This window comes from Capra hircus, chromosome 11 (assembly GCF_001704415.2).
Source record: "Capra hircus breed San Clemente chromosome 11, ASM170441v1, whole genome shotgun sequence".
NCBI classification, from domain to species: domain Eukaryota; kingdom Metazoa; phylum Chordata; class Mammalia; order Artiodactyla; family Bovidae; genus Capra; species Capra hircus.
In genome coordinates this window covers 102,802,794-102,829,268 of record NC_030818.1, presented here as the reverse complement: position 1 = coordinate 102,829,268, position 26,475 = coordinate 102,802,794, and the positions used below count along the sequence as shown (strand labels likewise).

Sequence of the window (26,475 nt, the reverse complement as noted above, 5' to 3'; positions counted from 1 at the left end):
GTGTGCAGGAGCCCTGCAGAGCCCCCTTGATCTTGGAGCCAGTCCCCAGCAGCCTGTCTTTAAAGTATGTTGACCCCACCCCAGGGACAGAGGCAGGAGCAGAGAGTGGCCACAGCACGCTGACAGCCCAGCCGGGAGGGACAGGCTGTGCAGCCCTGTGACTGGCCATGGCCCTGGGGTCAGGTGCTGCCTATCTGTTTGGGGCAAGGCCAAGTGGCTGAGACTCCAGGACACACTGGGGTCTTTTCTGTCTCATGGTCTCAGAGGAAGATCTGGACTCAAACCCAGGGCAGCATGACAGCTCAGTGTGGGCCAGCAGTCTCCAGGCCTGGACGGCACCTCACCCAGGGCTCCGCAGACTGTGCTCAGAGTGCAGCCGCCTCAGTCAAGTAGGCCGTGGTACTCAGGTCTGGCTGCCCGCCCAGAGTGCGAGGCTGAGGAGGATGAGGGGCGAAGGGGGTACAGCACAGCCTTCCTGCCCAGGAGCTGGGGCCCCAGATTCCACTTGCCAAGCAAGGTCTCCGCAGAAGCTGTTTGGAAGCCTGGTTCAGAGCGTGGGTCCAGCCCAGTGCTGGCGGCCCCTCTTCCTGGGCACCAGGCACACACACGCTGTGCCTCCCCTCTCCCGTGGAGCGCATCTGTCCTCCTCCCACCCCAAGACACTCACTCCACCACGGATAGCCCCTCGTCCTCCGACGGCGTCATCTCGTCCTCTGACTGGTCACTCAGCAGGTCGCAGGGCAGCAGGGTCGAGCTGTCGGCCACCTCCAGCACCGGCGCGATGCTGGGCCGCCGGCTGCCCGAGCCATTTTCCGTGGGGAGCGCCAGCTTGCTGCCGCCGCCGCCCCCGCCGCTCGGTGTGGGCCGGCACTCCGTGTTCTGGAGGTCCATGGCCACTGTCCCTAGAACAGAGTGGCTGGACTTGGCTGGCAGCCCCTCTTGGGACTGTCCTGGGGGTGGGGCTTCCCTCCCAGTGCTGACCGTGATGTCCCCACAGGAAGGCAGGGATGACCCCGCCGGACCGATGTGTAAACTGAGGCCCAGAGAGAGGGGGCTTGCCCAGGGTTATGTGCAGGCCTGAGGACCGGGGTCTCCGGGTGGGGCCCCTGCGCGCTTGCCCAGCCGGGAGCGGGCACCTGGCCTCACCCATGGAGGCGATGATGCTGTGCACGGGCAGGCGGGACGAGCCCTCGTACAGCCCCTGCCCCGCGAAGCCCTTCCTCTTCTGCTTTTCCTCCTGCTTGAAGATGAAGGCCGAGTTCTCCTCCTTGGTGATGTTGATGTAGAAGCAGGTGTCGGAGGCCGCCAGGATGTGCCGCGGGCCCGGGTTCAACAGGATGCTCTTGTTGTCCTCGCGCTTCAGGCCGATGAGGCACACGCCGTATCTGGGCGGACGGACGGACGAGGGTGAAGCCCAGAGCAGTCCCTCTCGGGCTCCTCGTGGGGGTCGGGACCTCTTCTCGCTCGACCCGAAGACCCACCGAGGGTTGGCTCAGAGAGAGGTGCTGGGCGCAGGTCTCACGCTGAGTGGGCGGGGCGTCCGGCCCAGAGGCCCCGCCCACCCACCCGATGCCGGGCGAGGCCCCGCCCACTTCCGCCTCCGAGTCCCGCTCAGCGCGCCCTCCCTCCCGGCCTGAACAGGGGGCAAGGGGTCGTACTTCTTGTGCGCGTGGAAGGCGGCGTAGGTGAAGCTCTTGCCCTCGTACTCGCGGAAGAACTTGCTGTCCCCCATGCGCACGTGGTAGACCTCGTTGCCCGAGCAGCGTCCGTACATGCGCTGCCACTGCTCTGGCGAGTCCTGGCCTTCCCTGGGGCGTGGGCAGGACGTCACCCCCACCGTCGCCCCGCCTGGCCTGGCCGCTTCCAGGCTTCCAGGGTGGGTGGAAGCCAACGTGACCCCTGACCCCGCCCCTCCCATCTGTGGGAGACCAGACCCGGGTGTGGCCTGACGGGTCCCTCGGCCAGTTTTAAAGAGCTGTGAACATAATGATCCAGCTTTTAGGGGGCATCAAAAGGTTTCAGAGTCAAGACAGGCTTCTGTGGCCTGTGGGTCCTCTGACATCTGCTTGGTCCCTCCTCGAGGGCCGCCCAGGACCCACAAGGAGCCAAGGCCACCCGTTGGGGTGTCTTGCTAGAGAGAAGATGGCACCCCTCTGTCCCAGGGCAGCCCCTCACCTCCCACTCTACCTGGGACCCCAGCTCAGGTGCTGAACACCAACGTGCCTTCTCTCACAGGCCAAGCGTGTCCCCCCCAACCACCCCCCACCCCTGCCCCTATCGCTGTTTCTAGACTCGGTGGCTCTCCTGAGCCCTCCCCCCTCACACCGCACTAGGCCCTCTGCTCCATGGAGGGCCCTGCCTGTGATTCCCTGCAGCCCCAAGGCCGCCCCTAGCTCCCACTCCTCAAGTGGCAAGGCACCTACGGCTTCCCAGCTGGGTCCTCCCAGGTCGCCACCCCCTCCCATCACAGGCTCCTCAACACATCCCTTGCCTCCAGGGTCTGCTCCTCTCCGGGGCAGCACACCGCATGCCACGTGGTGCTCCCGGGACAGAACTCACTGGCCGCGGGACGTGTGCACCAGCAGGGTGATGAGGGTGGACGTGGCCGGGCAGATGCAGTTGAGGGCCAGCATGGCGTACTTGCACTCCTCCTCGCACACCACGTGCTCTGCGGGCAGGCAGGTCAGCGTCACTGAGCGGCTCTCACTATCCCCCACGGTAGGCGCCCCCTTGTCTCCCTAGAAGGCTCCCTCCAGCGCCCCACCTTCCCGAGCCTGTTAATTCTACAGGCTCTTCTGTGCTTGTTTCCCTGGCTTGGCCGAGAGCTCCAGGGCTGGGGGTGGGGGGAGGGAGCTGGCAACACCTTTTGCCCCCCAGGTGTCCAGGATAGATCTACTCACCTTAGAGGTGCTCATCAGACGGTGTTCCTGCCCCTCCCCCGCCCTTGGCCCCTGCCCTCACTGACCCCCAGGCTCCCAGGTGCAGCACCTGCATGGGCTCTGCCTCAACCCCACCCCTACCCCAGCATGCTCCCCTTGGAGCACACGGGTGCCCCCCTCCTGGCCAAACGCACCTGCAAACTTGACATGAAACTTGTTCTCAGGCTTGAGGATCTGGACGTAGAGGGGGCAGTTCGGGGCGAAGTCCTTCACGGCCCAGGCACGCAGGATGGTCTGGTGGTCCTGAGCAGGGAGGCCACGGTCACTGCTGAGGGCAGCCAGCAGGCTGGGGGAGGGGCACTTGCCCTTCTGGCTGGCGGGCAGGTGGGGGGCCGGTGGCCGGGGGGCACTCACCGCCGCGGTGCGGTCCACCTCGTTCCGGCTGCTGAGAATAAAGCAGGCCTCCCCGTTGTCCATCCTGCAAAGCACCAGGTCTGTCTGGGCCGTCAGGACCCCGCCTCGCTCTGACCAGCCCTGGACGGGCTGAGGATGGGCCCCTACACACTCAGGGTGGGGCTGGGGCGTGGAAGAGGGTGCAGTTGGTGGCAGAGATGCTGCAGCCCGCCTGCTGTCCTGTGCCCTCCTGGGACAGGCTGCCAGAGGTCTGGGGGTGGCCAGGTCTGCTCCCCTCATGCCCCGCCCCCAGCCCCTGGCTGCAGAAAGGCCGCCTGAGAGAGGGTCCACTTGCCCCAGGGCAGGGAGGCCTGGCGCCTCCCTCCCCATCACCCTGCACCCCCTACTGGTCCCTGTCGGGCCCTTGATTCCTGGGCTCAGGAGATGGGTGGATGGGGCCCCTGGCTACCCAGGCTCCTGCCGCCTTGGCCTCCGTACAACCCACATGTCACCATTTCCCCACGAAGGTTACATCAGGCTCTGTAATAAAATGGTGACGAGTGGCAGGGGGATGGGGGGGGGCCCTCCGGGGGTGGGTGACCCCCTCCCAGGTGTCTCAGAATGTGCTGCAGCAGATTCTGGAAAGTTCTGTTCACAACTCAGTCTCCTTACCTCAAGTCACCCTGTCACCTCGTCTTTATAAGAATATCCACCCACAGCCTCAGCCTCCCACCCAAGGCGCAGCAGTATGCAGCCCCCGCCTCGCCCCCAAACAAATAGCCAGGCAGGTGGGAGAGGAGCTGGTGTGCTTGCCCAGGAGGCTGTGCAGGGGTCAGTGAGGGGCCCGGCTGGCCTGGACTGGCAGCAGGCACAAAGCTGGAGCTGCCGCCCGGCTGATGGCCCCTCCCGGCTGGCGCGGCGGCTGGCGGGCGCAGGACCGCACCCTCCCCGCACCCGGGCGCTCACTTGGCCCGCATAAGGTCCTGATCCTTGAGCGCGGAGCCCTGGAGGTAGATGACCCGCTGGGACCACAGGGGGATCTGCAGGACCCTGCGAACCTGGATGTCCATCTCCGTGGGGCACAGGATGACGACGTAGTAGTCCTGCAGGTAGGGCACCGTCAGCCCCCTGGCAAGCTCGCCGGCTCCCTGTCCACCCTGCCTTCCTACTGTTTTCACCTCCGTATATCCTCTCGGGACCCTCGGCCTTCTCTGTGACGGCAGGAAGGAAAGGCAGGACGCCACAGACCCACCCCCTACAATGTGGAAGACCATCCAGACTCCACCCCACAGGCAGGCAAACAGAGGCCCCCAGGGTTCAGGGGGTTCTGGGTCCGGATGGGGCTGTGGGCGGGGCCTCAGCGCAGCCGTGGGTGGGGCCGTGGGCGGGGCCTCACCTGCAACCGTGGATGCGCGTAGAATTCGTTCAAAAAGTCCATGAGCAGGTCGATCTTGAGGGAGCTCACGCACAGGATCACATGCTTCTCCGTCTGGGCCCGGTGACGGCTGTAGTTGCCCCCCGACTTCTGCCGCTCCATCCACAGGTAGACGAGTTCCTCAAACTGCAGGTAGAGCGTGTGAGCGCCAGGTGACCTGGGGCTCCAGGAAGTGTGACAGCCCGTGCCGGGCACGAAGGCTGGAGACCAGAGCAGGCCAGAGGAGGCAGGGCGAGAATGGAGCCCCATCCCGAGCATGTCCCGGAAGGCCTTGGATATTTGTGGCACAGGTAACCCAAGGGGCCAGGTGGGGGGCACAGTGGATGGTCCGGCCCGTGTGTGGGGTAGCAGATAAGCGGCAGGTCCAGCTCCCGGCCCCAGATGGCCAGCTGATCGTTAGTGGATGCTAAAGCATGTACTCTGGACATCCAGGTAACTACATGACCTTTGGGTCTCTGTCCACTCCTGAGACATTTGGAGAAACCTGGATGCGTCTTAGGGAATTCTCAGCCACAGAATAGGAACCCAGACTTCCCATATGGAAGGAACACTTTGAGTACCGTGGTTCTGAGCCCAAGTCAAGGTTATGGGTGATTCGAGGCAGCAGCCTGCATCTACTCTGGCCCACACCTCCTGACTATGAGCTCTGGGTGTTAGGAACCCTTTTTAAAAATAGAACAATGACAGAGACATAAAGGTGGGCGGGGTGAGGGGGATGCCAGGGCCCTTCGGAGCTGTCCGCGGTGCTGACCCACTCAGGGCTTCCCTCTACAGTCTGATTCCACGTCTGTAGGTGACAGCCAGGTCCCATGAAAGTCTCTGACTGTTTTCAGCCCAAGCACTGAGGTCGTTCATTTTTCCCATATGATTTAAAATCAGTGCCAGCAGCCACCTCCACTCACGCTCACCTGCTCTGGTCGATGTACTATATTTAGGTTGAGATCATCTCATTGAATTTATTGAGTACCTATTAGGTTCTACTAACAAGACCCTATGCCCTTGAAGCACAGAACTGGGTCCTGCTGGGAGGGGCCAGAGACTCCAGGGTGATCCCCGAGACCTGTGCAGTCGGGGCTCTGACGGCAGACGCTTGGGTTCCAGCCCCATGTGGCACAGGTGCGCAGCTCTTCTCCAAAGTGGCCTGACAGTGCCTGTCTCCCAGGGCTGCAGCGAGGGGCAAATGGCCTAGTTGTAAAGGACCCAACAATGACCCCTGAAATCCTGCCCACCCAGAACCTCTGAATGTGACCTTATGTGGAATAGGGTCTTTGCAGAGGTAATGCATTAAGATGAGATCAGACAGAATTAGTGAAGTGAAAGTTACTCAGTCGTGTCCGACTCTCTGTGATCCCATAGACTATACAATCTATGGAATTCTCCAGGCCAGAATACTGGAGTGGGTAGCCTTTCCCTTCTCCTAACCCAGGATCTTCCCAACCCAGGAATCGAACTGGGGTCTCCTGCATTGCAGAGGGATTCTTGACCACTGAGCCAGTGGAGAAGCCCGTAAGAGATTCAGTTCCTCTGGTTCGAGCCCCCAGCCTTCATTTGTGGGGGGCTTTGTTCCAACAGCTACAGGAAGCACCATGTGACGACTCAGCCCCGAGCGGGGGGGATGTTGTCAGCTGTTGTCACTGTTACTCTGGGAGGGACATTTACCGGTGGGCGTTTTCACTGTCATCATCTCTAAGGACACTAACTGGTGAACGTGGTTTAAGGAAGAATGAAGGACAGGGGCTTCCCTGACGATCCAGTGGCTAAGACTCCAAGCTCCCAGTGCAGAGGGCCTGGGTTTGATCCCTGGTCAGGGAACTAGATCCCACATGCCACAGCTAAAGATCCTGCAAGTCACAATGAAGATCGAAGAGCCCACAAGCTGCAACTAAGGCCTGGTGCAGGCAAATAAAGAAATAGTAAATGAAAAAGGAAGAACGCCGGATGGTGACTGGGACCATCCTTTTTCATCACTGATAGAGGGTGACGCTGGCTTTCCTGGCAGGTACAGGGCACTCTGGATTGGCGGAAGTGGGGAAGGTGTCAGCTGGGGCTGGGGTTCTGAGCTATTGAGTGGGGGTGGGAATGGGCGTGAGGAGTTGAGCTCAAAGTCAGCAGAGGACCCCTGGGTCGACTGGGCCCTGCTTAGCCACAGTTAGGTGCCTCCCCTGCCCCCATCCCCCCAAACCCCAAGTGTCCACCACGAGGTCTGTCTCCCTACAGTCTGTCCTGATCCTTCCCTGGACCTTTTCCTGCCCTCTTAAGGGCTGCAGGGGGCAGTGCCTACAGCTGCCTGGTCCCCCTCTGGGCCTCTACCTTTTATCTAAACACAGGTGGAGTCCCGCACTGCCCCCACAGTGCTCAGCTGGCAGGTCGGCCTTGGTGACAGGTGACAGGAGACAGGAAGCAGCTGCTGCTGCACCGGCTGAGCACTCCTGACTCCCAGCCTGAGGGAGACCCTGGCAGCCCCTCCTGCTGCACACTCGGCAAAGGTCCTGGGGAGCCGTCTGAGAGCGCCACTCCCCGCCCCGTCCTGACGCAGCAGCCTCACTGATCACAGACCCCACCAGGAAGCCGTGTCCCCCACCCCCATTGGCGCTGCTCCTGGGTGGGGCTCACCTGCAGTGGGAGCACCACCAGGGCCACGCAGATCATGATGACCACCAGCAGCTGGGACGGCCAGATCTTGGGTGTCACGTCCCCGTAGCCCACGGTGGAGAAGGTGACGATGCAGAAGTAGAAGGACGTCAGGAGGGACAGGTTGTCGCCCGCGCGCTCCAGGTGCTGGATGCCGCAGGTCCTAGAGCCGGGGAGGGGCGGCGGTGGGGCCTCGGCCACCCGGCTCCCAGAGTGAGGCTCTGCCTGCCCGCAGCTCCTTGTCATTTGTCACCCCCACGGCCCACAGCCTGGGCCTGAGTCCAGCCGGGCGCTTCCCAACCCCGGCCTACAGAGCTGGCACACCCAGCACTTCCCTCCTACCTGACCTTCCTTTCTGGCCCCGAGGCTCCTTTGAGGCCCTTGGAAAACTGGCCACGAGCGTGGACATAGCACTGCGTGGGCTCAGTGTGAGCTTGAGGTCCGAGGGGGCGGATGTGGCCCCGCAGGCTGTGAGCTCCACCTGCCACCCACCCCAGAGCCTCATCCTCACCCAGGGGTCAGACGGCATGGGGCACACGCAGCCCCCTGCCCAGCACAGAGCTGGACAGTCCTCCTTGCCACTCCAGTGGCCCCACGTCCTGTCCCCAGGCTGGGAGGTGCTGCTGGCAGGGCCTGGGGGGCCCACAGTCCACACACGGGGCAGCACTCAGGGACCCTCCCCAGGGTGGACGCTCTGGCTGCAGGGAGGGGGCGGGCTGAATCACCCTGGAGTTTCCCACCCTGCAGACACCCCAGCCTGCTCCACTCAGGTCTGTGTGTTTTTTTGGTGGGGGGTAGGGAGGGTAGGAGGCACGTGGCCTTGGGGCCTCCCCTGTCCTGGCCTGGGGCAGGCATGCAGGGGGACGGGGTCTCCCCTTCAGGCCCCCCACCTCTCACTCTGGCAGCTCCCAGACCTTATTCTCAGCTGGGCATTGAGCCCAGGGTCCCCACCCGGCCGAGAACCAGTGCCCCTCCCCCACGTCCTGGACCCTGGAGGAGCTGGACTTGGGCAGCTCTGGTCTGGAACATGGGCCCTGAACTGCCTCCTGGCCCTCCGTCCCAGTTGGGCCGCCTCCTGCCACTCTGAGGCCCGCCTGGCCTGTTGGATGCAAGGGCCCAGGTCTACCTGGGATGGGCGGGCGGCCGCTTGCAGGGACTCACCCCGTGAAGACCAGGCACAGCAGGGTGCAGAAGAGGATAAGGACCTGGTTGAACATGGCCGACTGCGAGCGCAGGATGGCGCGGTGGAAGTCATTCTGCGGGACGGGACACGGTGCCATCAGCGGCTCAGCCTGGGCTGGAGCCCACGGCCCTTCCCGCCGCAGGCCCCGGACACACACAGGTGAGCGAGCAGGGGAAGGACTCCGTCTGACCTCAGCTCTCTCGCTCCCTGCCATGTATAGGCCAGAGGCCGTGATCTCAGCCCCGACCCCTCCCTTTGCAGCTGGGATGGGGTGAGCCAAGGCCTGGGCTGGTGGGTGTATGGCGGGGGGCGCCCTGGGAGGAAATGGTCCTTGCTCAGCACAGGGGCTGCCATGACCGGGGTCCTGGGGCCCACCCTCTCTCGTGTGCATGTTCACCCTCTTCCTTCCCCAGCCATGATTCCGGGGGCAGGGACAGGCCTGAGTGACTGTCCCCGGGGCATCAGGGATGGGGCTCCGGCTGGTCAGGAAGGAGGCGTGAGGGCCTCTTGTGGTGACAGGCACATGTGTCCGCCAGTCACCGGCCTGGGCACCAAGGGAGCGGGCCAGCTCCCCTGGGCCAGGACCAGGGCATGGCAAGCAGTGCCCCGGGGTCCTGGGGAACCTCACAAAGCTGAGGCAGTGGTGGGGGTGGGGGGCAGGGAGTGGCTTACGATCATATTCTCCAGGGCGTGCTTGGCCAGCCAGCAGTTCAGAAACACAGGGATGAACAGGTTCCGCAGCGGCGGCCAGAATATCTGCGGAGGAGACGGGTCAGGGGGCAGGGGTCTCGGTGGCCCCTGCCTCGGCCGGCGGCTCACCCACCGTGATGATGAAGGGCAGCGTGTTGATCATCTCCAGGATGAAGGACACGCGGAAGATCTGCTCCCAGATGTTGCCCTGGGGAGCCAAGGGGGTGGGCTTCAGAGTGGGTGGAGAGGAGGGGGCACCGGGGTGGGGCGGGGGCTGAGGAGAGAGACAAACTGAGCCAGTGGGAAGTCAAGGGGTGAGACCGAGAGCTGAGGGAAGGGGTGCAAGGGGCTGGAGGAGGGGGCTGGTGGAGGGTGTCAGTGGCGGGGCCCCCTGGGGCAGGGCCAGGCCTGGGGGCACTCACTTTGTAGCTGAGGTAAATGAGAAGCATGGTCTCCAGGAAGCTGATGATGGCCACGATGACCTGAGGAAGGGCGATAATGGAGCCTCTGAGCAGGGCCAGGTGGGCAGCAGGGCCCACCCAGAGCCGTGCGCCCCCACACCCCACTCACCTGAATGGCCCACAGAGCCACCTTCCTCTCCACCCACAGGATGGGGGCCCTGAGGAGAGAGGGAGGTGAGCCCCAGGCTGGGGGTCCCCAGCCATACGGGCCTCCGCGGATCCCAGGCTGCTCCTTGAGCTGGACAGTGGGCGGCAGCCTTGCCCTCGAGGGGCTGAGAGCAGGAGGGGAGGGGGGCTTCCTCCAGAAAGGAGGCCTCGGGCAGGGGCCTGTGAGACCAGGGCCTGAGCAAGGCTGCTCTGGGGACAGGCCTGGCGGCCCCAGGAGGCCACTGTTTCTCATCCAGGTTCCTGTGCCTCTGCACGGGGACTGTACTGGTCATCCAAGCTCTCGGGTTTCCTGACCTCAGGTCCTTCCTTGACTATAACCCACGTAGCTTCCTTGAGGAGAGTGACATAGGGGAGGGGGTGTTCCTGCCCAGACGCAGCCTCTGGACAAAGGTTGGGGTGAGACCAGCATGAGGGGCCAGATGGCCGAGCTCCGCGCTGACCCTGCCCACCCTCCCCAGGCCCAGATGGCCAAGGCCTGACCCTCGGGGGCCCTTGCTGCAGCCGGGGTGTCAGGCAGTGACTTTCTCCACCGAAGGACAGAGACTGAAATCCCCAGGCCTTCCTTTGGGCGGGAGTCGGGCTGGGCTCAGAAGCTGTCCTGCCCACACTGGGCCAGAAAGGAAGGGCTTCCAGGGCCAGATGTGAAGGGAGGGGCTAGCGTGTCCCTACGTGTCCCTGCAATCCTAACCCTCTTGCCTCCCAGGGACAGGTGACCGGGCTGGGAACAGTGGCCAGGGCCTGGCAGATCCATCCTGCTGCTGTGGAGGGCCACGACTGACCTGCAAGGCTGGGCCGGGGTGCCAAGGGAGGGGTGTGAGTGAGAGAGTAAGGCCGAGAGCGGGGCTGTGGGTTTGGGGAGGCTGGAAGGGAGATGCCTCCATCAGGGCCAAGGCCCTGGAGCTCGTCCTAGCCTCCGGCCCAGGCGCCCCCGCTGCTCTGGGGTCACTTCTCACTGCCTGAATGCGGCACCTGCTCTCTTTGGCCAAAGGCTCATGAATTGCAGAGGCAGCAGCCGATCCTCCCTGCCTGTCTCCTCTCACCCAGGGCCCCTGGGGCTGGAGGGCATCACAGAAGTGCGCTGGGCCAAGCCGGCTCCTGGTGACACCCGCTGTCACCCTTAGGTTGCTCCCAGGGTCTCGGGCCGTACCCCGCGGGGCCGGCCCAGTGTTGCTACGGCTCAGCCAGGTCCTGCGGATCCCAGGAGGCTCTCTGGCTGTGACTGGGCATCTGTCCCGGGGGCCCGGGCAGCGTCACCCTCTGGCCACCCCGCCCCGCCCCGGACCTCTGAGCAGGAACTGGGAGGCACACTCACCAGTTGATCTCGGAGGACGACTCATTGAAGGTATAATTCTGCTTCGGGCAGCCCCAGCTGTGGAGAGACAGAGCTGGCCCCCGCAGCCCTCCCAGCACTGCCCCCGCAGGCACCAGACCCTTCCGGGACTGCCACGGGCTCAGGGCATTTGCGGGGCACTCTCCCCAACCTAGGGCCAGGCCCTGCATCTCAGATGGGTGTCTGAATTCTAACACTCAGGGACAAAAGCCTGCTTCCACCCCGCAGAGGCTGTATGGAGGGTCTCTGAGGAGGGGGGTCTCTGAGGAGGAGGGGCAGGGGGAGGGTCTCTGGGGAGGAGGAGCAGGGGGAGGGTATCTGAGGAGGAGGCTCTCTGAGGAGGAGGGCAGGTATCAAGATCATCCCCAAGAAAAAGAAATGCAAAAAGGCAAAATGGTTGTCTGAAGAGGCCTTACAAATAGCTAAGAAGAGATTCGAAAGGCAAAGGAGAAAAGGAAAGATATACCCATTTGAATGCAGAGTTCCAAAGAACAAAAAGGAGAGATAAGAAAGCCTTTTTCAGGGATCAATGCAAAGAAATAGAAGAAAACAACAGAATGGGAAAGACTAGAGATCTCTTCAAGAAAATTACAGACACTGAGGGGACATTTCATGCAAAGATGGGCTCAATAAAGGACAGAAATGGTATGGACTTAACAGAGGCAGAAGATATTAAGAAGAGGTGGCAAGAATACACAGAAGAACTGTACAAAAAAGATCTTCATGACCCAGATAATCACGATGGTGTGATCACTCACCTAGAGCCAGACATCCTGGAATGTGAAGTCAGTGGGCCTTAGGAACATCACTACAAACAAAGCTAGTGGAGGTGAAAGAATTCCAGTGGAGCTATTTCAAATCCTGAAAGATGATGCTGTGAAAGTACTGCACTCAATATGCCAGCAAATTTGGAAAACTCAGCAGTGGCCAAGGGACTGGAAAAGGTCAGTTTTCATTCCAATCCCAAAGAAAAGCAATGCCAAAGAATGCTCAAACTACCACACAATTGCACTCATCTCACACGCTGGTAAAGTAATGCTCAAAATTCTCCAAGCCAGGCTTCAACAGTATGTGAACCGTGAACTTCCAGATGTTCAAGCTGGATTTAGAAAAGGCGGAGGAACCAGAGATCAAATTGCCAACATCCACTGGATCATTGAAAAAGCAAGAGAATTCTAGAAAAACATCTACTTCTGCTTTATTGGCTATGCCAAAGCTTTTGACTGTGTTCAGTTTAGTCGCTCAGTCGTTTGACTGTATGGACCCCAACAAACTCTGGAAAATTCTGAAAGAGATGGGAATATCAGACCACCTGACCTGCCTCTTGAGAAACCTGTATGCAGGTCAGGAAGCCACAGTTAGAACTGGACATGGAACAACAGACTGGTTCCAAATAGGGAAAGGAATATGTCAAGGCTGTGTATTGTCACCCTGTTTATTTAACTTATATGCAGAGGACATCATGAGAAACGCTGGGCTGGATGAAGCACAAGCTGGAGTCAAGATCGCCGGGAGAAACATCAATAACTTCAGATATGCAAATGACACCACCCTTAGAGTTAGAAAGCAAACTGAAGAGTCTATTAATGAAAGTGAAAGAGGAGACCAAAAAAGGTGGCTTAAAACTCAACATTCAGAAAACTAAGATCATTGCATCCGGTCCCATCACTTCATGGCAAATAGATGGAGAAACAGTGGAAACAGTGTCAGACTTTATTTTGGGGGACTCCAGAATCACTGCAGATGGTGACTGCAGCCATGAAATTAAAAGACGCTTGCTCCTTGGAAGAAAAGTTATGACCGACCTAGGCAGCATGTTAAAAAGCAGAGACATTACTGTGCCAACAAAGGTCCATCTGGTCAAAGCTATGGTTTTTCCAGCAGTCATGTATGGATGTGAGAGTTGAACTATAAAGAAGGCTGAGGGCCAAAGCATTGATGCTTTTGAGCTGTGTTGTTGGAGAAGACTCTTCAGAGTCCCTTTGCAAGGAGATCCATCCTAAAGGAAATCAGTCCTGAATATTCACTGGAAGGACTGATGCTGAAGCTGAAACGCCAGTACTTTGGCCACCTCATGCCAAGAGCTGACTAATTAGAAAAGACCCTGATGTTGGGAAAGATTGAAGACAGGAGGAGGAGGGGACAACAAAGGATGAGATGGTTGGATGGCATCACCTACTCAATGGACATAAGTTTGAGTAAACTCTGGGAGTTGGCGATGGACAGGGAGGCCTGGCGTGCTGCAGTCCATGGGGTTGTCCTGAAAGAGTCTGAGAGGCTGAACTGAACTGAACTGAGGAGGGTCTCTGAGGAGGGTCTCTGAGAAGGAGGGGCAGAAGAGGGTCTCTGAGGGGGAGGTCTCTGAGGAGGAGGGCCTCTGAGGGGCGGTCTCTGAGGGGGCGGGCCCCTGAGGGGGCGGGTCTCTGAGGAGGAGGAGGGGAGGGGCAGGGGGAGAGGCCAGCCGGGTAGGCGATCACCAGCCACCAGCGGGGAGCCCGGGAAGGGGCTGGGGGCTCCACCTGGGCTTGCGGCAGGGGAAGGGCTGTGCGCGGCCAGAGACGGACCTGGAGCCCTCAGGGCCTGCCGGAGGCCAGAACTGCCGAAACGAGGCTGGACAGTGTGTGTGCGACACGGAGAGAAAGCCACGCTCCTGCCCAGTGTGCTGACTAAGAAGCAGGTTCCCTAAGTCACTCCTGAGGAGGAGCTTCCCCAAGCCACCGGGTCACCCCGCACTGGGAAGGGGGCAGGGGCCTGGCTGCCATGCTAGCTCTGCCCCAGATTACAGCCAAAGCCAGGTCTCCGAGCTACAGGACCTAACTCTCAGGGAGTCCCATGGTGGCAGGTGGCTCCCTCCTCCTTTTTTCTCAATTGGCCCACTTCCTCCTGCACCTGAGCCTGTTGTTGCAAACTCAATACCTATAGGAGTCATGAGCCACCCTTGTATCCATCCACCACCCACCCACGCAGCCATCCTATCCATCTGACCCATCCATCCATCCATCTACATCCAGTGTCCTTATATCACCCACGATCCACCCTTCTATCCATTCATCCATCCGGCCTCCATCCATCCACCATCATCTGTCCGCCCCCACCCCATCCATCCGTTCGTCCATCTTCCATCCATCCACCCTCCACCTCCCATCCACCACCATCATCCAGCCACACACTACCCATCCCTCCGCTCTACCCACGCCTCTCCCAGCCACCATCCGTCCATTTGCTCTCCCACCCACCCACCACGTGCCAGGTGCTGTGCAATGAATACAACAGACCTGGTCTCCCTGGGGATGTAAAGCCAGGTGCCTCGATGTCTCTGGAGGTGGGAGAAGGTGAGATGAACACAGAAAAGTACTCTCAACGTCAGTTAGAGCCCTTCTCAAACCACCACGGTGGGACCTGCCCTCCCACACTCTGGATGAAGACGAGGTCTGTTCTCAGGAGCAGGTGAAAGAGTCTGGCCTGGCGACCCGCCCCACTGCACGTGGGGGTGGGGAAGATGCAAGCTTGCACAGCAACCTTTTACCCCTGCCTCCTTCCCAACTCAGCCAGCAGGAGCCCAGTGGCCAGGCCCTATCCTCCAGTGAGGAGGGGTAGGATCTGCTCTGAGCAGCTGGGGAGACAAGTGACTGACCACATCCTGACTGCAGGGCCCTCGGCCTCTGGACACCCACCCTTAGGGTGAGTGGCAGAACATTTGAGAAAGTCCCCTGCCCACGAGCCCAGAGACCGAGCAGAAGAGGAACATATAAGAAGGAAAGGGTTTCAGACAAACCCCGAGATGCCGACAGCAGGACACCTGCAGCGGGGCTGACGCCTGAAGATGAAGAGTTCTTGGAAATCACAAAACATGGGAGCAGAAGTGAAAACTTCAGCTAGAGGGCTGGAGAGGAAGCCAAGGAAACCCCCAGAAAGAGGAGAAACAGGAGAGAGGACCACTCCAGAACCTTCTGGAACCCCAATCTGGGTAGAGGGAGTCAAGAGAGGCTCCCAGGGCAGATGGGAACCCAGCTGCAGACGAGCCCAGCCCTGCGTGCCCCCAGCTCAGTGTCCACCAGGACCAACGTGGTGCTGAGAAGGGATCACGCCAGGCGTCCCTGAGACGTGACAGACATGGGCACAGAGAGCCAGCCCCACCAGCTTCCAGGGCAGAGAACTGCTTCCCACCAGCAGTGCGAGCAGGACCGCGGGGCCCTCTGGACAACACGAGACAGGAAGCACCTCGTCCAGCTGTGGGCTCTTGGGCATCCGCTCAGGAGGCGCGGGCACTGTGCCCATGGCCCTGCTGGGAAGCCTCACAGCAGGTGTTCCATGTAAATAAGGGAGAGGCCCCAGGGCCGGGAGGGGCAGGGGGAACCAGGGGCGCCCAGGGAAAGGGGCTCACCTCCTCTCCCCACTGAGGCCTGCTACCCCCACCCACCCAGGAGGAGCTGGGGGAGCCAGAGCCCCTTACCAAGACCCCCGGGCGCCCCTGGGCAGGCAGGGAGGGAGTACCCCAGACCCTCTGGGAGGGCTCTGTCTGGGTGCAGCTGTATGTGCAGCCACTGTCCACGGCAAGGACACCCAGTGTCAGCGCCAGCCTGAGGGCTGTGTCCCAGCCATGGCTCTGGGCGGCGGGGCCTGGGGGGGGGTCCCACACACAGACCCCTGTGCAAACCCCATCAGCCTCTGTCACGGCACCGGGAAGGCCCAGCCCCCGGCCCACAGGTCACCCACCATCCGATCCCCAGGGCTGGGTCGTCCAGCAGGACGCGGACAATGTACAGCAGGCAGGTCAGCAGCTTCAGGGAGAAGTTGAACAGCCGGATCCTCAGGCCTGTGGGTGAGGGTGGGTGGGGCAGGCAGTGGTCAGGGCTCCTGGAGTGGCTGGGACTCTGCACCTGGGCTGCTGTACCTGGCTGTCCTGACCAACACTGACCAGGTGGCTCTGTGTTGGGGGGGCTCTGCCAGGCCGGCCTCCGAGAGGCTCCATGCCCTCCTGCCTCATGGACGAGGTGCAGAGTGTCCCTGAGCTGCTGGCCCTGGGGGTGGGCCTGGGGCTTGGGGGAGCAACCTACAGATCAATGGAACAGAACCCACAGGCACCACCTCCGCACCCCATCCTGCATCCCAGGTGGCCAGCCTCCTGCTGGGAAGGCAGGTGGAGGGAGCCCACAGGGCAAAGGGGAGGGCCACACGGTGGTGCCAGGGAGCCCCGTCAGGTGAGGGGCTGAGCTGTGCCCCTGGTGGCCGTGGCTAGCCCTGCCTCCAGGAGGGGCGCACCTCCCCAGGGTCCCGGCATCTCCCACCCTGGAAGGTGGCAAGGAGACAAGGAGCATGCCCATCACCCCGCCCGCTCCAACAGAGGCCCCTCTGCCCTGTGCCCCCAACAGAACCCACTCACTGGATCTTTGGTTTTTGATGAAGAACAGCTTAAGCCTCTCCTTGAAAGTGTTCTCGTTGACGTAGAACTCCACCTGGACCCTGGGGGGCAGGAAGGTGTGGGCTTGGGGTCAGGGGGCTCCAGCCCAAAGCCCCACATTCCCACGTGTCCCCAGTAGACCTGCTGGCTGGTTGCCTCCCTCCCAGAGCCCAGGGCCCTCCAGGCCCTGCAGACGTGCACACTCATGGCCCCCAGCCTGGGCCGTCATGGCAGCTGCCAGGACTACAGGTGGCCTGAGTGGCTGGCCCTTGGCTCAAAACACACCATATGCTTTGCACAGAATGTTCCAGAAGCTGATGGCCAGGTGCTTTTCTGGGAGCCCCTGGTGGCTGTGCCTAGAGGCCCGCTGTAGCCTGTGGGATGGTCAGGGCTGGCAGGGGGCCCTCTCCAGCTGCGGCTGTTGCCCTGGACAATCCTCAGACACACTGAGCCCCTGGGTGGGCACCCAGCCTCCGGGGAACAGGCCACACAAACTAGCAAGAGCAGCCTGTTGAATGAGGAGGCAGATGGGGGAAGGGCCATCTGGTCACCCAGAGTGAGATGGGGCCTGGGAGGACGGGCCGCCGCCCACACCTTAGGTGCAGGCCTGCTGTGGCCGGCCGGGGCATCGTGTTCTACCATAGTGAGAACTCTGGTATTGACAGCAGGCAGGACGGCCACAGCCCTGCCGCCAGGTTCTTGCGCAGGAAGGTCTAGCATTGCCTTCCTCCCGGAAGTGGGTCTGGGGCTGGGACCACCTTGCTCTGGGCTGGCACCTGCTGGCCCCCACACGGCCTCCATTCCAGGCTGCCTCAGCTGCAACGGAGGCTGGTCTCAGGACCTCAGAGTGGCCTGCTGGCATCACTGCCGTTCCCCGCCCCCTGACCAGACAGAGGCACCGGTAGCCTGGGATTTGGGGTGAGGCTTTGTGCCAGGAAGGCCTGGTCCAAGTTACCCAGATGTCAGGTGTAGGCGAGCCAATCCACCCCCAGAGATGTTGTGGAGGTGGGACAAAGCCATCAGGTGAGGCAGCGGCTCACCCACGGCTCTGTGTGATGGTCATGACACACAGAGAGAGGAGGCAGGGACATCCAGCACCCTGGAGGCAGAGTTGTGCTGCCCAAGGAATCCTGGAGGGCTGCATGGAGGAGGTGGCGGTTGAGCAGCTGGGATGCAGGACAGTGGTCCACAGGCAGAGGTGAGGTGCACGCTGGCCCCAGTCCCTGCTCCCCACTCTTGCCCCCATTCAGAGCGGGGGCTCTGAACATCCTCCCCCTCTGGCCAGGCTCCAGCTCTGATCAATGCAGAAATTAATGCCGCTGTCACCTTGAAAGTTTCGTGACACTGCTCTGCCAGGGGCTGGCAACCCCATCATCTTTGAGAAGTGTTTAAAATATTCATTGCTCCCCAAAGTCTGTTCGACCCAAAGCATGTGAAACAGACCTGATGTTCTGGCAGCAGCCGTCTGCACCCGCCCAGGTGGTGGACCCGAGGGAGGGGCTGTGGGCAGAGCCCCAGCACCTTCCTGACCTTTGCAGACTGGGGGGCCCCGGCCTGACCACAGCGGCCACCCCTGGTCACAGGGCTCAAGAAGGGCCCAGGGGGAGGGACAGTGGTGTGGGCCTCCCCACCCTCAGGGCAGCATGCAGTGTGGTCAGCGGGGCAGCAGGACAGGCCTCCCGCAGAGCAGGGTCGAAGCCCAGAGCACCCCCTGGACACTGCGCACCCCGGCACATCTCTGTTAGCCCGCTGTGAGAGGGGATGGGCCGTGCCGCCGGTGCGCCTGATGGTACACCCCAGCCCGCACACCTCTGTGCACCCCACTGTCCGCTGTTCCCAAGCACATTCACTGTACGTCACAGCCCAGCGTACTCCTCACGAATGTGAGTCACTCAGTCGTGTCTGACCCTTTCCAACCCCATGGACTGTAGCCCGCCAGGCTCCTCTGTCCCAGGAATTCTCCAAGCAAGAACACTGGAGTGGGTTGCCATGCCCTCCTCCAGGGGATCGTCCTGACCCAGGGAGCGATCCCAGGTCTCCTGCACTTGCCGGCGGCTTCCGTACCATCTGAGCCACCGGGGAAGCCTGCATGGCTCCTGGTACCTCCCTGAGCACGCCACTGTGCCCTGTGTGCCCCAGCGCAGACCACACCCAGCACACCCCACTGTGCATGGCACCCTCGTGCACCCAGTGCGCCCCAGCACATGGCACTGTGCCTCGCACGGCTCGCCGTACACTGTACTCCAGTACCTCTCTGCACACCCCACTGCACCCCACTGCACCCCCCTAGACCTGAACCCAGCCTCCTCTGTAGGTGCTGCCTGGGGCCAGGTCAGTGGAGCTCCCGAGGGTCCCTGGGGGGAGCTGGTCAACAGCCTTCTCTGTGAAGGAGGGGCTCAGACAACCCGAGCTGGGCCGGGGCCAGGTCAGGGGCAGACACCCCTGAGTGGTGCCCACGTTCCAAGGGACCACATGCCCCCTCACTCTCCTGCCTGCACAGCGAAGCCTCAAGGAGGGGTCCCCCCACTCATGCCCTCCACTTGGGCACCCCTCCCCTGAAAGTCCCTGCCCAGTCAGGATAGTTGATCTGGGACCAGTTACTCCTAGCAATTAGTAGACTAGGAACTGCTCCTAGTAACTGATGTGGACAAGAGACCCACATCACCTGTCAATCCCCTCGCCCAGGCAGCTGTGGACACCGACAGGCCTGGCCTGGGAATCTGAGCCTGGGTGCTGGGGAAATCCACATAGCCGCCTCCACTTTTTTTTTCCTTCTTTTTATTTTGGCTGCACCGCGTGGCATGGGGGATCTTCCCTGAGCAGGGATCGAACCTGTGCCCCTTTACTAGAAGCATGCATCTTAACCCCTGGACTGCCAGGGAAGTCTGTTGCCTCCACGAGCTGTGGCTGCCCACTTCTCCCACCACAAAATGCAAGTTGCAAGCTTTCCCTTTAACCTGAAGTTTAAGGCGGTGGGTGTAATTCAGCTGAGGGCGTGCTCTTGGCTCAGCAAGGCTCCTGAAGGAAATGGCCACCCCGGGGGGCATGGGCCATCTGGCCTGACAGACAGAGCCCTGATCCTCATCTGCATGGCCTCACCTGCCTGAGCCACAGCTGCCTCACCTGGGGAACAGGCAGTGACAGAAACCGCCTGCCCCGGGCATCCTGAGGGTGCCTGGCAGGGCTGCTGCAACTGTGGAGAAATCAAAACAGTCTCCTCTATACCTTGGGTTCTCCCCTGAAAAGTCAGGCTCTGCTGTGCTTAGTCACTCAGTCATGTCCAACTCTTTGTGACCCCATGGACTGTAGCCCGCCAGGCTCCTCTGTCCATGCGATTCTCTAGGCAAGAATACCGGAGTGGGTTGCCATGCCCTCCTCCAGGGGATCTTCCCCACCCAAGGACTGAACCCAGGTCTCCTGCTTTGCAGGGAGATTCTTTACCAACTGAGCCACCAGGGAAGCCCCCAAATCCAGCTAATTGTTGGTTTTCAGAGGAGGATTAAGTGAGAGAGAACCCCTGCCCTTGGCCCTGCCCTGCCCCCCTCTCAGTGGTGCCAGCGATCAGGGCTGGTTTTGTTGAGACCGACTCTGGCCGACACCTATCACTCACATCACCCAGAGGAGATGGTGCTGTGCTATAAGCCCATGTGTGTGGCTGCAGGTGGCACGTGGTGGATGCCCACCAGCTGTGGCTCGAGGCCCCTTGGTGGCCCCGTGGTGGAGCCGGCTGCCAAACCCGTGGAATGCTGCTCTGAGGAGCAGGGGAGGGCCGGGTGGGGGCTAGGAGCTGGGACACCACTAAGAGCTCACACAGCGACGGCCCTGCTAACAAGCTCAAGAGCCCTGGGCAGGGGCAGACGAGGCGTCCACCCCCTATATGCCTGCTCCTGTTCAGCCACTCATTCCTTCAGCGGGCGGCCAGCGGGGAAGGCTGGGCACAGCAGAGGGGCCACTGCTGCTTAGCCCAGGGCGCAGGAAGGTGTCAAGCCCTCGGCAGGCCTAGTTATGGAGCCCTGAGGCTTCCAGGACCCCGGCCTCAGAAGGGCCCTGGGGCATCCCCTGGAGTTAGGCCACGAGCCCCAGGCCAAACCCACACCTGTCCCGGGACAGTCCTCAGCCCTGGTCCGTCTGTCCTGCTCGGAGTGAGCAGCTCTCTGACTGTGAGGACAGGGACTCAGGCTGGGCAGCTCAAGAGCCATGCCCCCAGCCCCTCACTGGGCCTCTCAGGGGGCTCCTGCCAGCCTCGTGCCCACACGCATGGAAACGGAAGCCCACCCAGGCTGGGTGCTGGCTCACGTCACCCAGTGGGTTGAAAGACATGGGCCTTTGGGCTCCCCCCCGGAGCCCAGGGCTCTCAAGTTTCGGGTGCCAGCAGTCAGCTCTGGCCCATCCCCACATGGCTTGCATTCTAGTGGCCCAGGCCCAGGCCCAGGCTGGTGTGCAGGGTCTTGTCCACACTGGATGGACTGGAGGGGGCCCCCTTGTGCCAGCAAAGTGGCTCGAACCCCACCTACCCCACCCCACGCCCGGACGGGACCTGCCAGGCGCAGCAGGTGGAGGACGCTGCTGCCCTCCCTGATTGACTGGGGTGTTGACTGGTGGGCTGACCAGCAGGCTGGGGAGTGGCCTTCCAGGGATTGCTGGCAGGCGGTTCTGGCACAGATGGCCTGTGCCGGGAAGCTGCAAACGCAGGGCCAGGCGGCCGGCCCTGGTGGGAGGGTGGCCAGACACCAGGCACATGGCCGCGGGCAGGCCCACCCGCCTGGCTGTGACAGCCGTGCACTCACATGGGGCCGAGGTCCGGCGGCCTCCTTCCTGGAGGCCTGCTGTGGGCTGGTGGATGTCCAGCAGGTTCCCGGGAGCTCTAGGCAGGAGGCCGAGGAGCCCGCGGGCAAGACAGAAGAGCAGAGACTGGGCCCAAGCGCCAACTCCGAGGCCGGCTATTCTGAGACTGAGCAGAACCTGTGACCTGCCCAGGGGCCCGGGCGGGACAGACACGTGGCCAGCTCCGCTCCAGGTCCTGGGCTGGACTGGCAAGGAGCTGGGCTGGTCTGGTTTGGGGGCGGGGCTGTTGAGCTGACGGTGGCGCTGGGACCACTCTGCCCCCGCCACACCCAGCCCCGTTGCAGATTTGCCAGTCGGGGCGACGAGGGGACACGGGGCTCTGCTGTAGCCCTCCACCCACCCACCACTGCACAGGCTGGGGCACAGGCCAGCCTGCGGCCACAGGCCTCCTCTCTGCCAGTTGCCCCTCCCGGGGTCTGGGATGCCAAGGAAAGCGAGGGCTCCAAGCTGCCAGGCAGAGTGGGCAGTGACCTCTCAAAGCAACAGTGTTGTCCTGGGCCTCCCCAGTACTGGCCTCGCACCTTGGCTGGGTCAGGGCCCCGACAAGCCTCCTTGGGCCTCCAAGGGCCCAGGGATATTTGATCTGCTGGTGACCACGTAGCTCTGGGGCAGAGGACCACAGCCTCAGCCCCTTGGGCAGCTGCAACCGTCCACTCCCCCCTCACCCCGCCAACGGCCTGGGACCTGCCCCAGGGAGCTGGAGGCACCTTCCCCTTCTCTGGTTACCCACTGCACCACGGCTGGGGGACGGAGGCCCAGGGCTGGCCTGGGTAATGATGCCCGAGCCTCGGGCTGCAGGAGGAACTGTGCAGAAGCCCCGAGTGGGTGATGGTGGCCGCTGCCAATGGTGTTAATTAACGAAAGAATAATCAGGCCCCATGTGGTGGCCAATCTGGACCCCCTGGGCGTGAGCAGGTGAGGAGGGGCTCCTTCCCATGAATATGCCCGGCGGAGGTGCTGAGGGGTTTGGGTCCCCAGACCTCAAAGGGCTCTCTGCAGCCCTAACTGAAGCCAGGAAAAGCCTGGAGGGGCTCCCCGGTGGGGCAGCTGGGCCAGGCGCCTGGAGTTCTGGATCTGCACAGGTGGCCGCAGTGGGCTGAAGCCTTCGTTCCCAGCAGTCACCTGCTTGCCTGACCCCACACCAGTACCATAGTGGGGTCCTCATCCCTTCCTAAGGGCTGTCGTCACCACCGTGGGGCTCTGGACACCCCATTTCCCACTCCCAGGCTCCTTCCCAGAGAGCCACGCCATGTTCTGCCCCCAGCCTCAGCCCCACTCAAGGTCCAGCAGTCCTGGCCGTGCCCTGCTCTGGCCCGGCTGCAGGACAGATGGTGCTCGGTGCAGCGGACCCTCCCCCTGGGCAGTCACAGCCCAAGCCCCTTCCCCCAGGGTCTGCTCGGGGCCAGGAGGATACCTGTGAACCAAGCACTTACTGAGACACAGAGGAGTCCAGGCTAAACTCTTCCATGTGAAGCCTGAGGGCGGAATGGAGCAGACACGTCAATGCAGACAGCGGACGGATGGACAGATGGGGGAGCCTGGGCTCCCAGACACAGAGGGAGGAGTCGGGCATGGGCCGAGGGGAGCAGGGCACGCCCACGCGCACACCCCCTGGCCCCCTGAGCGCCCCAGAAGCAGCACGGTGCCTGCGGCAGCGCGGGTACATGCGCCCCGCCCCCACCCCGGCGGGACAGGGTGACCCTCCCAGCGGAGGGCACGCAGGACGGGCCCTGCCTGCAGCCATGCCAGTGGCTGGACAGCAGGTTCAGGAGTGCCCACCGCTCTGCTCTGCACTGAGACTGCCCCAGGCCCCTGTGACCCCAGGGTCCAGGAAGGAGCAGGTCAGCCCCCCTCGACACCCAGGAAGCTGATGGCAGCGAGGGGCGCCCCCCACACAGGAGCCACCAGCTGGACATGACAGTTGGTCTCCTTGTCGTCAAGCCTGCCCACCTCTCCTCGATGCCCCTGCCCTCTACAGGCCCTGGTGCCACCCCACTGCCCTGTCCCCTCGGCTTCCTGGTGACAAGGCAGTCCGATGCTTCTTAGGGACCCCCAGGGGCACCCCCTCTCCTGGGCCAGCAACACACACCGGCTGCCCTTGAGGCTGCCTTGGCCTAGGGTTTTTCCAGACTGGCTGCAGCCAGAGAACACCGAGGTGGGTGTGGCCTGCGCTAACTGGAGACTGGGAGGGAGAAGCTGGTGGGAGCATCAGGAGCTGGGTGGGGGGGGCACAGAGGGCCTGCTCTTTGTTGGTGTCCCTCCCATCTGCCCCAGCATCTCCAGCTTCATGGGGCCTCTCCTTCAGTCCTTAAAGCAAACATCTTCCAGAAGAGGAAACCAAGGTTCAGAGAGGACCGCTGCCTTCCCAAGGCCACAGGCAGGGAGGAGGGAGCCAGCCTGCTTTGCCTTGTATAGGGCTCTCTGGGTGGGGCCCCAGCCTGTAGCTCTGGGTGCCCCGCAGGTGGGCCGGGTGCTGGCTGGGCCTGCAGAGAGCAGGGGGGGCCTGGGCTTCACTGAGTCTGGGGTCTCTGGGAGCTTCTGACAGGTTCTGCTTAGTTGTCATCAATCCAGAAGCCCCCCCCCACCCGCCGCCCCCGAGGCTGTAGTTTCCCATCCATCTCCCCTCCCCTGTCCCCCACTTGCTCTGGTCATAGCAGTGCTGTGGTCCACAGCGTGTGTGCCCTCAGTCGGGTTTGTGCTTTGTCTTCATGTCTCATTAAATGGTGTTTTTCCCCCATAGCAGTAAGTTGAATTGGTGTATCACTATGCAGTTACAGGAGAAGGCAATGGCAACCCACTCCAGTACTCTTGCCTGGAAAATCCCATGGACGGAGGAGCCTGGTAGGCTGCAGTCCGCGGGGTCGCACAGAGCCGGGCACGACTGAAGCGACTTAGCAGCATGTTTATCCAGCTCAGATCCCCTCTGGCCCAGGCACTGCCTGAGTGCTGAGCTGGGTGACAGCTGCTCCCCCGGGGCGGGAGCCTGGTAGGGCCACAGCCTGTCCCGGCGTCAAGTCAGGGCGGACCAGGAACTCGCTGGGAGCAGGTCGGGGATGGGGGATGGGAGAGAGGCTGGGTTCCTGGCCAGGGGGTGGGGGCACATGAAGGTGTGGGTCTGCAGGGGCGGAGGGGGCCCCGGGGTGAGGACTCCTGGGAAAAACCCGGCGGGGGGGGAGGGAGGGAGACTTGGGCGGGCCAGTGGGAGGCCGGCCACAGGCGAGGGATCCAGGAGGAACAGCAGGAGAGCAGGGTGGCACCAAGCTCAGAGCACAAGGGGCAGGTGGGCTCAGCCCCCAGAGCAAAGTGCTCAGCCGGCCCTGGGCTGGCCAAGGTGCTGTTTCCTGCAGCGCTCACTCTCCCTGCCTGCCGCGGCCCCCACCGTCCACAGAAGCCCCCAGGGCCCCGCACACAGAGGTGGCCCCGGAGCCCCCAGGCCTGTCCTTGGTGGGAGCCAGGCTCAGAGGGGCCGTCCTGAGTTCGGGGTTGGCGGGCGGTGGGGGCGGTAGCGGAGGGGTGGCGCGTGTACGGTTGCCCTCAGCAGCCACTCACTGCAGCTGCCCCAGGGGTCTCCAGCTGATTCTGACCCCGCCCAGGCCCTGCACCACCTGCAGAGCTCTGCCTGACTCCACCCCACGCCCCAAGACCCCACCCCTCCTTTCTGCCCTTCACAAGAGCCCCAGGGCTAGAGTTTTGCCTTTGTCTCCAACCCTTCCTTCAGCCCAGCTCTGAGCGAGCGCCTTCCTTGGCTGCCCCTCCTGGTAAGGGTCCTGGGTTGGCGAGCCCTGGCCCTGAAGCTACCCTGGGCGAGGCGCAGACAGCCCCAAGGTCCCTCTCACAGGCCTCCCCTGCTGGCGGCCCCTCACTCCTTGCCCAGGTCCTCCTGTGCCTCCCCTGCCTTCCCCTCCCTGGACCCTCTTGCCCTCTTTTTGCCCTGGGGCTCCCTTGACCTCTGCGAGCAGCCTCCAGTGGGAGCTCAGAGCTCATCCTGGCCTCTGCTGCCCACTGTTCCCCTTGCCCGTGTTCCCCGCTCCACGGAGTCCAGGAGAAGGGTGGCAGGGTGGCAGGGGCAGGCGGTGGGGGGCGATCTGGGCAGGGCGTTGGGAGCCGGCCCCTCCCTGTGGCTCAGTCCCCTGGGGGCAGTGGAGACCCCTGCCTCTGCTGTGCTACCTCCCCAGCAGTGGTGAGGCCTCTGGGAGGCTCTGGGCCTCCCTGGGGAGGGCTGAGGCCTGGCTGGCTCCAGACACTGCACACAGGTTGGGGCAGGAGCTACAGCCACGGGCTCCTCCAGCAGAGGGCACCCACCTGCCTGCTCTGGTCTTTGCAGAATTGAAACCCTGCAAGTCCTCGTCTGCTCCGGAACCTGCCATGGCTCCCCACTGCTTCCGTCTGGAGCAAACTCCACAGCGTGCACCTAATGCTTCCGGAGACGAGCTGCAGGCACCAGCCCCCAGTGCTGCCGGGCTGGCTGTGCAGTTGCTCTGAGGACCCTGCCCCTCAGGGGCAGCTTGGGGACCCAGCCAGGCTGCTCACACGAAGGGTCTGTGCAGGACTGGGGGTGGCAGGGGTCGGAGTGGGGGGAGGGCTTCCTGGAGGAGGTGTCCCCACCAGGGCAGCTCCCGTGCTGCACTGCGGGTTCAGATGCAGCTTGGACAGGACCTGCCATCCCTGCGTCCCTGCAGGAACAGGGACAGCGGGAAGCCAGTCATTTGCAGGGGCCAGGGTGCCGGTAACCAGAGCCTCTGGGCTCACTGCTTCCTACAGCCTCCAGGAAGGGAACGGAGAAGAGAGGAATCTGGTCTCCAGGGCCTTGGCCAGCACTCGCCTCCCTCCTGCCCAGGGGCTGCCCATTAGCTGTATGAGTCCACCAGGAGTGCCCGTTAGAGCACTTAGTCTCCTGCCTTAGCAGTCTCCTCCGGCAAATGGGAATGACCGCGGGGCAGCTGCCCTCTAGGGGCGTGCCAAGGAGCAGGAGATGGGTGTAAGAGTGCGGAGGGTCCAGGGGGCCTGTGGTCAGTGGCGGCGGGGGGGGAGGCTCCCCAGGCACCCGTGGTCTGCCATC

At 62.5% G+C, this 26,475-nt stretch overlaps 1 protein-coding gene across 10 annotated transcripts in view; it reads right to left on the bottom strand.

Annotated features, from left to right (window-relative positions):
• The window catches only part of KCNT1 (potassium sodium-activated channel subfamily T member 1), a 71,030-nt gene that overhangs the window by 15,747 nt on the left and 28,808 nt on the right, over positions 1-26,475 (bottom strand). For 6 of the 10 annotated variants that reach the window (XM_018056071.1, XM_018056068.1, XM_018056069.1 and 3 more), the window contains 17 exons: positions 16,554-16,633; positions 15,887-15,986; positions 11,153-11,209; positions 9,782-9,830; positions 9,634-9,693; positions 9,345-9,419; positions 9,194-9,277; positions 8,500-8,594; positions 7,321-7,501; positions 4,669-4,833; positions 4,239-4,375; positions 3,294-3,357; positions 3,074-3,182; positions 2,560-2,668; positions 1,659-1,808; positions 1,147-1,385; positions 668-902 (listed from right to left, as the gene is read on the bottom strand). In XM_018056071.1, the coding sequence (XP_017911560.1) occupies positions 668-902; positions 1,147-1,385; positions 1,659-1,808; positions 2,560-2,668; positions 3,074-3,182; positions 3,294-3,357; positions 4,239-4,375; positions 4,669-4,833; positions 7,321-7,501; positions 8,500-8,594; positions 9,194-9,277; positions 9,345-9,419; positions 9,634-9,693; positions 9,782-9,830; positions 11,153-11,209; positions 15,887-15,986; positions 16,554-16,633 (1,989 nt within the window). Of the gene's footprint in view, positions 1-667; positions 903-1,146; positions 1,386-1,658; positions 1,809-2,559; positions 2,669-3,073; positions 3,183-3,293; positions 3,358-4,238; positions 4,376-4,668; positions 4,834-7,320; positions 7,502-8,499; positions 8,595-9,193; positions 9,278-9,344; positions 9,420-9,633; positions 9,694-9,781; positions 9,831-11,152; positions 11,210-15,886; positions 15,987-16,553; positions 16,634-22,849; positions 22,892-26,475 lie in introns of all 10 variants that reach the window. The other 4 variants (XM_018056061.1, XM_018056065.1, XM_018056063.1 and 1 more) reach the window with 2 other exon arrangements.